We start from the raw sequence: 11,774 nt of genomic DNA, 5'->3' as shown, positions 1-11,774 counted from the left end.
CAAGTGCTTTCATCTTAGTGTCCATAGATGTAGTTGAAGCTTCCACTGTAGCAATTCTTCCTTCCGCCTCATCGACACGTTTGACCACCCTCTGTAATTCAGCTGAATGGCCTGCTATTGCTTCCAAGACCGTTCTTATCTTAACATCGATCACTTTAGTAATGTTGTCCGTCATCTTTTGAATCACCAGGTCCATTGTGCCTGGATCCGCAACGGTGTTAGCTTCGCTAACGTAAGCTAGCTCCTCCTGCACATCTACAGGGATGGTGGTTTTGGTCGAGTTCTTAGTAGCTCTGCTGGGCATGTTGTCGGAGATTTTTGAGAAATAACCGTCAAGACTCATTGCAGGATAACTTATTTAGCCAATTCTACCACTTTTTCAAGCTAGGAGATTAATGAAAGAATATAAATTTACGAATGCCACGGGAGCTCGCTGAAACACAGTGTTCTCTCTACGGCGCCATTTTGTCCCCCTTAAGATACTCTTTGAAGAGGTAGGGTTTCAGATGTTTTCTGAAGAAGGGAAGGGACTCTGCTGTCCTAGTTTAAGGGGGAAGCTGGTTCCACCATTGGGGTGCCAGGACAGAGAAGAGTTTGGACTGCGCTGAGCGGAAGGGCCAAGAGACCAGATGTGGCAGAACGGAGTGCTCTGGTTGGGGTGTTGGGTTTGAGTATAGCCTGAAGGTAGAGAAGGGCAGTTCATCTTGCTGCTCCGTAGGGAAGTACCATGGTCTTGTAGTGGATGCGAGCTTCAACTGGGAGTCAGTGGAGTGTGCGGAGGAGCGGGATGTCATGGGAAAACTTGGGGAAGGTTGACTACCAAGGAGGCTGCAGCGTTCTGGATAAGTTGCAGGGGTTTAATGGCACAAGCAGGGAGCCCAGCCAACAGCGAGTCGCAGTAGTCCAGACTGGAGATGACATGTACCTGGAATAGGACCTGCGCTGCTTCCGGTGTGAGGTAGGGTCCTACTCTATGGATGTTGTAGAGCATGAACCTGCAGGGGCGAGTCACTGCTTTGATGTTTGCAGAGAATGACAGGGTGTTGTCCAGGGTTATGCCGAGGTTCTTTGCACTCTGGGAGGGGGACACCATGGAGTTTCAACCCGTGATGGAGATGTCTTGGAGTAGGCAGGACTTACCCGGGAGGAAGGGCAGCTCCGTCTTGTCGAGGTTGAGCTTGACGTTAGTGGAGGCTGCTGAGGGGGGGATGGCTCATTATAATGGCTGGAATGGAGTGTAATGGCTGGAATGGAGTGATTCACTCTATTCCGGACATTATTATGAGCCATCCTCCCCTTAAGCAGCCTCAACTGCTTGAGGTGGTGAGCCGTCATCCAAGCTGAGATATCTGCTAGGCACGCAGAGATGCGTGTCATCACCTGGGTGTCAGAAGTGGGGAAAGAGAAAAGTAGTTGAGTGTCATCCTCATAGCAATGATAGGAGAGACCATGTGAGGATATGATGTAGCCGAGTGACTTGGTATATAGAGAGAAGTGGAGAGGGCCTAGAACTGTGCCCTGGGGGACACCAGTAGTGAGAGTACGTGGTGCAGACACAGATCTTCTCCGTGTCACCTGGTAGGAGCGGCCTGCCAGGTTGGATGCAATCCAAGAGTGTGCAGAGGCTGAGACGTCCAGCCCTGAGAGGGTGGAGAGGAGGATCTGATGGTTCACTGTGTCGAAGGCAGCAGATAGATCTAGGAGGATAAGAACTTCAACCTTTATTCAACCTTAGGAGGCTGAATAAATTTGGCTTGGCCCGTGATATCCTCACAAACTTCTACAGATGCACCATTAAGCACCCAGGGTTTCTTCTGGACAGGGCCTAAATATACTGTCCTAATAAGCACATGACCTAGAGCAGCGTTTCCCAAACCAGGGGTTGGGAGGGACCCCATGTGGTGTTGCCTGATTTGAAAATGGGGTTGCGAGAGAAACAAACAAAAACAAAAATTGCGCGTGTTATGTTAGTAACATCTGGTAGCCGCTAGATGCGGCTGTAATAAACAGAGTGGTTTCTGTTTTCTTCCTACAGATCTGGCTCTATCTTTTGAACGTTTAAGCTACAACATATTATGACCCCATCACTGAAAGAGAAGCCTCTCAGGAACATGTATGTTTCCCTCAACAATGCCCATGAGCTGCGCATGACTCATTAGAAAAGGCGTTCAATCAGACTGGGGGGAAAAGAACATCATCAATGATAATGTTTTTTTCTCAGAAGATCAGACAAAATTATTGCCTGATGATCTTCTGAACTTCCCAATACCTTTCTGCATTTCAGTCACCCTAAACCATATTTAAATAGATTTAAATACTGTAAAAAGTACTATCAGACTGATTTGTAATAGACTGTCATAGTCCCAATTTAAAAAATAAACATTGGCCATTGATTCCATACATTTTTTCACATGGTGGGGTGGTTATTATTGATATCAAAATGGGGTCACAGGCCAAAAAGGTTGGGAAGCTCTGCCCTTGAGATATCCCTTATTGGGACGGTGGTTAGAGTGTTCGTTATTGGTGCTGGTGGTCTAGGTTTGAGACCCACTAAGGGAGTCACCCTACTTTCACATTCTTGCAATATATGTTAATGTCATTATTTTGATAGATCACAACCGGCAGTGATCGGAAGTCCCATAGGGCGGCGTACAATTGGCCCAGCGTCGTCCGGGTTATGGGAGGGTTTGGCCGGGCTCGGCTGTCATTGTACATTAGAATTTGTTCTTAACTGACTTGCCTCGTTACATAAAGGTTCAATTCAAAATTCAAAAAATATCCAGAATGTGGTTGCCATTTTCTCAGAATATCAGAAATGTGTATATTACAAGAGTTTCGTTACAAAACGCTATACATTTCTAATTTAAAAAAGCCTTTAATACAGCATAGCAAAGTTTAAAAACAGCCAGATTTGTGAAATTGCTTTATTCAACATTTTGCGGTTGCGTGAGGCTTGGTGATCACAGAATCAGTAGGATATTAAACAAACACTCAAATAGGCAAAAGAAGCAGGAACAGAAGCCTGGCTTCTGCTTTCATTCAAAATAAGTTATATTATAATGCAGGGTTAAAGACACATTCTTTCTGATTGTCTTTAGCATGCAGTCTCTCTCCTCTCGCTACAGCTAATTTAGTTTGAATTATTATGTGGATTATAATAAATGAATATATTTGTAGGGGGTGGATGCATTTTTCGTTAGGGCAAATCTGGTCTGTGATATTGAGTTAGAAATGTAAAACTTTATAGTACTTAAGCCTCGAATACATTGCAAGTTTGACGTTTTTTGGTCATCAAGCTACACTTTACAGTAGGACTCAACTCTGACTGACTGCAGCATCTGAACTGTGTCTGAACTGAACTGAACAGTCTGAACTGTGGAACAGATTGGGGGGGTTTTCACACCTAGCCAAGCTATTAGAGTATCCTTTTGTAAATTAATGGAGGTGTGAATGTTTCACTCAGTCTCTCTCCTATCGCCCTAGAGTCCTGAATCAGACAAAAAATCTGCTGGAGGGTGGTCCTGGAGTTGAGAGAGAACTTGGGTAAATACAATGGCGCAATTACACTTGACATGTGGACTGACGATTTTCAAAAAATAGGATACTTGTTTACAAACATTGGAGTAAAACATGCTTATATTTCAGGTTATGATGGGGTATGACAGTTAAACTAAACTCATGAGTCATTTATATGTTTATATTCTTCAAGAATCAATGGGTACATATCCTTAAATTATATGTCCAAAAATGGATGTAGTAACTGCAGATTGGCCATTTAACATCAGATAAAAGCATCAACATCACAGGAAAATATGGACTACAATGTTTTTTGCAAAAAAAATGTACTAATTAATTGAAAACCAAAAGCTAAAATGTCTTGAGTCAATAAGTATTCAACCCCTTTGTTATGGCAAGCTTAAATGAGTTCAGGAGTAAAAATGTGCTTAACAAGTCACATAAAAAGTTGCATGGACTGACTCTGTGTGCAATAATACCGTATAACATGATTTTTTAATGACTACCTCATCTCTGTACCCCACACATATAATTTTATGTAAGGTCCCTCAGTCGAGCAGTGGATTTCAAACAGATTCAACCACAAAGACCAGGGAGGTTTTCCAATGCCTCGCAAAGAAGGGCACCTACAGTATTGGTAGATGGGTAGAAATTTTGGCTTGTCTCAGATGATCCCGCAGGTGAAAAAGCCGGATATGGAGGTCCTGGGCTGGCGTGGTTACACATGGTCTGCAGATATGAGGCCGGTTAGACCTACTGCCAAATTCTCTAAAATGACATTGGTGGTGGCTTATGGTAGAGACATGAACATTAAATTCTCTGGCAACAACTCTGATGGATATTCCTGCAGTCAGCATGCCAATTGCACACTCCATCAATACTTGTGGCATTATGTTGTGTGACAAAACTGCATATTTTAAAGTGGCCTTTTATTGTCCCCAGCACAAGGTGCACCTGTGTAATGATCATGCTTTTTAATCAGCTTCTTGATTAACATCTGTCAGGTGGATGGATTATCTTGACAAAGTAGAAATGGTCACTAACAGAAATGCTCACTAACAGGGATGTAATCTTTTTGGAAAATCTTTTATTTCAGAACATGAAACATGGGACCAACACTTAACATGTTGCATTTATATTTTTGATCACTATAGTTATAGAGGATCCAATGGGATATTTTTCACAAGGGTAGCTAGCACTGAGGTATAAAATAACGGTATCTAGCAAGGCTAACGTTACTTCTCCTTTGCTAGCTAGCTAACACACATTCACATCAAGCAGCTGAAATGACAGCAAACTATTTACGTTTTAATTTTTTTAAACCTTCATTTCTATTGCCAATTCTTTGGATATAGCCATTATAATGACCCTGATGAATTTTCCTGGATCAGAGAAGCTGTCAATCTTGCCACGTTCACATGACATGGTGGAGATCGCAAAACAATACAAAAAATGCAAAATGTCGCACAGGTCGGATAGGCACACAAGGCTTATATTAACCTGAGCAAAAAAAAATGCCCAGTGATTTTTACCTTTTCCTGTTGAAAGTGATATCCCAAGTATAAATAAAGTAAAGTACACACACTAAAGGGTAATAAAATATGTTCTGAGCAAAATAGTGATTTTTAGACAACTACAAACTTCAAGGAGTAGGTCATTCAAGGAGTTGGTTTGATGGGAAGTCGTGATGTCATCGGCCTCCTCCCTTGCTCGAGGAGCAATAAAAAACAAAAAAGGAAACCCCTCCAATTTGTGCTGTCATGACTTACCTGAACCACCTATTGAGATGTGCCTTTTGTCAAGTAAATCAGGTGTTAAATGAGGTGAAAAGGAGACTGGAGTGCCACTTGAACCCCAGCTGTATTAAACCAAATGCTAGGCAAGAAGCATGGGGTAATAATGTCTAGGCGCTTTTTTCCCAGGGAAAATTAAGTGTATCAATGCCTGGCTCAGCTGCAGGACAGTGGAAGCACATTGAAACTTGAAATATACTTATGGCATCATGGCGTTTTGCCTTAAATTACCGTGAATAACTAATGGCTATCAACCAATCAGCATCCAGGATTCAAGCCTCCCGTTTTATAAAGTAGACTAATAGGGCACACTGTAATGTTGTAAAACAGACTACAATATGCCATGATTATGAAAATACAATCAGTGTATCATGTTTTCTCTCAGTTTTCGACACTTAGGACTTCATTGCCCGGCTACTCCTTGGAATGCCACTTATTGACCAACAGTAGTAAGTAAGCCTAATGTCTATGCCTACGCCTCGTTGACGTCTTGCATAGTCAGCACTTCTGACCCATATAAATCCCCACCGCAACCAAATCTGTCCTTCCTCTGCCACGACGTGGATACAGCAACTCCGTCCATCCCCCATCTAATAAAGAAAGCCAACCACCAAAATGACTACGGCACAACCCATATTTTCCAAGGGAGAAGACTGCAAAGCTGGCTGGCACGACGCTGGTGCTGGTTACAATGAGACCGACACTCATCTCGAGATTTTGGGCAAGCCCGTTATGGAACGTTGGGAGACTCCGTACATGCACTCGCTGGCAATTGTAGCCTCCTCAAAAGGTACAACACACAATGTGCAAGCTAGTGGGCCATATGAACGCATAGGGACGACTAGACAGTGTGGATTTTGGTACTCTGTGATGTAATTCCATAATAACATTTTACCTGACTGCAATTCATTTCCCTTACAAATGTGTAAAACAAATAGACCGTAAAGGACAGCCTATTTGCCTATAACATAGTCAATGGCTACAATTCATTCAGAGCTGCAGGGTAATCGATACAGACGATTACAATCAATCAGCAGACTTTAGGAAACGTTCATGAAACCAATGCGTTTACAGTTTATATGCGACGTTCCTCTCAATGCACGTTATGTTTAAAAGCATGGCGGAGTTGGATATAATGGCTTGTGGTTGCAGCAGGTGTTACTCTACCAATTGAACCGTGCCATATGCGCACTTGCTGGGGAGTGTCAATAATTTATTTCCGCATACCATTCAAGAAGTTTAATGATGATCACTGATACTTTAAGAATATATATACATTAGGCTACGTTAAAGTTGCGTAAACGTTTCGAGTTGTTTGCGCACTCACGTCACCATAGCGCCCATGTTGCTGCATGGAGGAATGCGGTCCAATGAGAACAGTTGTTTGGTTCCAAATACAATATGACCAGTTCTAGTAAATAGTGTATGTTTGTCTTTATATTGCTTTGGCAATGTCTATTGGAAAATACACATCTTTGGTGGCAATTTGCCAGTTGATAACAGAGTAGTAGCCTAAAGGGTGAGGCAAAACAAAATGGTATTTGTCTAATCTATTTTTACACATTACTGAAAGACTACTCTGTGGAACTCCTTCAAGTGGCCACAGGCCATCTATCACGTGCCGTTTTCCCCAAACATCCATTTGAGAACCCTTAAATAACAAACAAAAATTGTGCATTATTAGTTTTGCTTTTCGTGAAAGGTACCACAGCACTGGGATAAAGGTAGAAATGTTGAAAACACTTCAATACAGGTAGATACTTAAACACAAATTGAGATTCTTGTTCTGCTTTGTCCCACAGGTGGACGGGTTCTGGAGATTGGGTTTGGCATGGCCATCGCCGCAACTAAAGTGGAGTCCTTCCCCATCGAGGAGCACTGGATCATTGAGTGCAATGATGGAGTGTTCGCAAGATTGCAGGAGTGGGCCAAGGCTCAGCCACATAAAGTGAGACAAATCTTCAACTTCACATTAGGTTCTATTCAGACTTTTCCCTCCTTTTTAACGTGAATTAAATTAACCTAAATTCTTCTCCACTCACAGATTGTGCCCCTCAAAGGACTGTGGGAGGAGGTAGTGGGCGGCCTGCCTGACAACCACTTTGATGGTAAGTTTCAAAATGCATTCTATTGGCATATCCATTGAATATTTTATGTTCTGAGTAAATTGCTTTAGATATGCATGTATGTGTAATTGTAATTATGCCTCTTCTATCAAAGGCATTCTGTATGACACATACCCTCTGTCTGAAGACACATGGCACACTCACCAGTTTGACTTCATCAAGGTAAGTACAACACTTCGATGACCAAGGCTGCACATTACGAACATATCAGCAAAAGCACAGGAACCAACAGAGGAGTGGGATTTCCCCCTGTAATAAAGACTATAAAACACACAAATGTTTGGTATCATATATGATATCATAGCTGTATCCAATGCAAACATATGGCAGGCATTTAGACATGAATCCAAATAGAATAAGATATTTCTTAATGGAATCTGATCACTTGAAACAAACATTGCCTATCGTTCCACAATGACGTGCTAACATTTCCATTAATAGTGCAATTGTTGAATTGTCTCAATAGGGCCATGCCCATAGGCTGCTGAAGCCAGGTGGCGTTCTCACCTACTGTAACCTGACCTCCTGGGGTGAACTTCTCAAGACCAAATATGACAACATCGACAACATGTTCCAGGTGAGCCGCCTTTCAGCCAGTCAATGATCAACACCTAATCTCTCTGAGGTGCATGGGTAGGCTACACATGTTCCTTCTCGGGCTCGACACATTTCATTTCTTTGCACGCATTCTGCACTTCTGCCAGATGGTACTTACAGGTATATCACTGATAGTTACTGTGGTATTACATGTAATTTCACATGTGGCCCTCAATATTGTTTGGTTTGATGTTCATTCAACCATTAACCCTTTAGTTTCATGTACAGTGACTATGTCTCTGTTGCACTCTGCTTATTTGGTATGTCTGTAGCTACAGTACTAACTCATTTTCCTGCTGCATGTTTCCACCATTTAATATATATATATATTTTTTTTACAGTACATCAAAGTGTACACTTGATCACAAATGTTCTATAATTTTATTTCAAAACTATGAAAATCAAATTCACAACCCGATTGATTTCACTCCTGTGTGGGGTGAAGTGATTACTTAGACAAACTAAACCAATTACTGTATATCTACTAATACCATTTTTATTGCACTTGGTCCTAGCACTGTTAGAAAATCTGTCCTCAATTACCTTTCTTGGCTAAACAAAGGTTAATGATAAATTGTACCTGAACTGCAACTGCGTAACCCTTTAAACTCACTGCGTAACACTTTAAACTCACAGCCCCTATCATCCCGTATATACTGGTTGAAAATTGCAGATTTGGTCACTGATAAGTGCCTAAATTGGAACTCGGTGGCTGTACAGTAACCTACTGTACCATATGACGTCAGCGTTCAGGCTCTTCAATTTACAGTGCTTTATGGGATTCAACTGACAGCCGTTCTAAGCGTTCTATGCCGTTCTATGGCCACATTTGTTGTTGTCTGAGTGAGGGGAATGCTGTAAATCGAAAGATGAGACGTTGAGGACTATAATAAATACCGCTTTGATGTCATACAAGCAAACCACACACCTACATTATGTCCAAATGTGCACTTCACATTTCCATGTTTGAAAACTCATGTCATTTTAAAGTAGCAACATTTATGATCGATATGTTTGATGTACAGTTACAAAGATGATGTCATACCCTGGGATGTCCTGAACAGAATGAACCTGTGTCGTATTGTGAAGAAAATTTGCAGAGAACATGCACTCATGACTCCATTCTACGCGCACCAAATTTATTTTCTGTTTGTCTTAAGTGCCTTGTGAAAGCCTAACACTGTAAGATCGTATTTTATAACTTCGCTAGTCATGTTGGCAATTGAATAAGCTTTCAAATGATGCTCACCTGACCCAGATTGCGATTTATAATGAAACGTTCCTGGATTGTGTAAACCGTAATTGTGTGATTTTGGGGGCGCAGGGCTGTGTTCAAAACAAAAAAAACGACAAGCATTCTAGCTTCAGTTCCTCAATGGCAAAGCTAGGAGAGCTCAAACAAGCATCTTATAGTTGAAGGCTCTTTCCATGAGTCATAAAAGTGCATTGAAATTACTTAGGAACTGTGCAGTTTGGACAAGTGTTCACTTGGCGACACCAGTTAGACCTCTCACTCAAACACTTGTAAGATTTTTTTTTGATATGTTGCAGATACCCCAAAATTTCCATTAATATTCTTATGTTACTGATTGTATCCAGTATTTTCAGATTTCGTTGACAAATGCTGTGAAAAGTACAGTAAATGTAAAATGCATATAAAATCAAGTTTGTTTGGATTCAGTTGTCAGGTGAACCGTTGTGTCCTCACCTTTTGGTCTGATAATTTCCCCATAATCTCCAGTTTTCTCTTTCAATTGCTACCATGGTCCATGCATATGCTTTTTATGTTTCTTCTGATAGAAACATTTCAATTTGGCACTATTCACATAGGCCAATTTCCACAAGTGTAAAGGGTTAAATGGCCCTATAATGTGTGATGCAGGTCCACAATACAGACCAGATCTTTGTGTTAATGATTTTCAGGAGACCCAGATGTCTCAACTGCTCGAGGCTGGCTTCAAGAAGGAGATGATTAGCACCACAACCATGGATATTGTCCCCCCAAGCGAATGCAAATACTATGCCTTCCGCAAGATGATTACTCCCACCATTCTGAAAGAGTGAAATGGCTTGGTGCCACTGCAATGTCTTTATTCCTTCTCAAGTGCCTGTATTTTAAAAGCCACATTAGTTTACTGTCAAATCCATAAGCACTCAGGGATGTCCATCTTTCAATAAACCAATTTAAATCACGTCCACTCTATATTCTTCTGTCACAATGAATTTGTTTGTGAATCACCTCTTTAACAATTGTCCACCTCTTGCATTCTGTGACAAATTGCAATACATTTGAGCTGTATTGCAACATTAACAAGCATTTTACATACCACACAGGCAGCCCAATTCTGATCTTTTGTCGAATTATTAGTGCTGAGCGATTAACCAAACTTCAGTTATTTTTAGTTTTTTAAACAACTAATTGACCGATTTTATTTGAATTCCATTTAGTTTTGGGGTTTTCCTGTGAGCTCGATGCGCAGTTTCTCTAGAGCTAAATCCGATCAAACCTGAACTGTGCGATGTAGCCGGGAGTTTTTAGTTTGCTTTTTCCCCACAAAGGGCTTAATTATGGACAGAAATACTCAATACCCCCCCCCCCCCCCCCAGACGATCCCGCATGTGAAGAAGCCAGATGTGGAGGTCCTGGACTGATGTGGTTAAACATGGTCTGCGGTTGTGAGGCCAGTTGGATTTACTGCCAAATTCTCTAAAACATTGGAGGTGGTTAATGGTAGAGAAATTAACATAACATTTTCTGCCAACAGCACTGTTGGATATTCCTGCAGTCAGCATGCCAATTGCATGCTCCCTCAACTTGGGACATCTGTGGCATTGTGTTGTCAAAACTGCACATTTTAAAGTGGCCTTTTAATTGTCTCGAGCACAAGGTGCACCTGTGTAATGATCATGCTGTTTAATCAGCTTCTTGATATTCCACACCTGTCAGGTGGATGGATTATTTTGGAAAAGGAGAAATGCTCACTAACTGGGGTGTAAACAAATTTGTGCACAACATTTATTTGAGAGAAGCTTTTTGTACGTATTCAACATTTCTGTGATCTTTCATTTCAGCTCATGAAACATGGGACCAACACTGAGTTGCTTCGGTTGCCCGACCGCCTACTTGTCTGGTCTGTGTTGAGCAGACACAGAGAGAACACAGTTGCTGCTCAAGGCACAGTATCTCACCCTGAAAATACATGATCTAAGTGATTGATAGTTGGTGATTAGCAGTCATAAAAGTATGCCTTGTTGACTTTGAACTACTAAAATTGTGATTTTGTCAGACAGCAGCTCTACAGAGATAAGATGACTTGGAACGAAATAATCAAATAAAACTAATGTAATAAAGGTACATTTTTTTTTTTACAGCATTCAGAAAAACTTACATAAATCGACAAACCTTGATTTTCTAAATAATCTAACAGACCTCAAAAAGCAATTATTGGTATTTTGACCAAACATCAGTTATTTTGCCAAATAATTGGGCAAAAGATCAGAATTGGGCTGCCTGTTTAAACAGCTTTCGATTTGCCATTTGACTGAATATTGGTCAAAATTGCATTCTCTTTTGACAAGAAAACAATTATTTCCTGAGGGGCTGGGACAAGCTGCAGAATAAGTCCCTTAAGTAAAGAGGGAAAAACTAATCATTAATGGATAAGTTGTCGTGGCACATTGCCTCACTTATTGGCCCTGGTTATAGATAAGTGTTATTTGTAGCTTACACCCCAATCATTAA

General features: G+C 41.2%; 1 protein-coding gene across 1 annotated transcript; it reads left to right on the top strand.

Annotated features, from left to right (window-relative positions):
* Nucleotides 1–5,840: 5,840 nt before the first annotated feature.
* LOC120054431 (guanidinoacetate N-methyltransferase-like) lies at nucleotides 5,841–10,230 on the top strand. Its single transcript, XM_039001848.1, has 6 exons — nucleotides 5,841–6,099; nucleotides 7,112–7,257; nucleotides 7,354–7,417; nucleotides 7,530–7,597; nucleotides 7,902–8,012; nucleotides 9,956–10,230. Exons 1-6 carry the CDS (start codon nucleotides 5,925–5,927, stop codon nucleotides 10,094–10,096), a joined length of 705 nt encoding a protein of 234 aa, XP_038857776.1. The 5' UTR covers nucleotides 5,841–5,924; the 3' UTR covers nucleotides 10,097–10,230.
* Nucleotides 10,231–11,774: the final 1,544 nt, after the last annotated feature.

This window comes from Salvelinus namaycush, chromosome 10, assembly GCF_016432855.1.
Source record: "Salvelinus namaycush isolate Seneca chromosome 10, SaNama_1.0, whole genome shotgun sequence".
In the NCBI taxonomy this organism is placed as follows: Eukaryota; Metazoa; Chordata; class Actinopteri; order Salmoniformes; family Salmonidae; genus Salvelinus; species Salvelinus namaycush.
The sequence above is the reverse complement of the archived record's forward strand: the minus strand, read 5'-3'. Positions and strand labels throughout refer to the sequence as shown.

Excerpts from the sequence above, each read along its gene's own strand:
- LOC120054431 (XM_039001848.1), top strand. The coding sequence starts at position 5,925 with ATGACTACGGCACAACCCATATTTTCCAAGGGAGAAGACTGCAAAGCT. Across the intron at positions 6,100-7,111 it reads AATTGTAGCCTCCTCAAAAG|GTGGACGGGTTCTGGAGATT; the intron begins GTACAACACACA and ends TTTGTCCCACAG. Across the intron at positions 8,013-9,955 it reads ACATCGACAACATGTTCCAG|GAGACCCAGATGTCTCAACT; the intron begins GTGAGCCGCCTT and ends AATGATTTTCAG.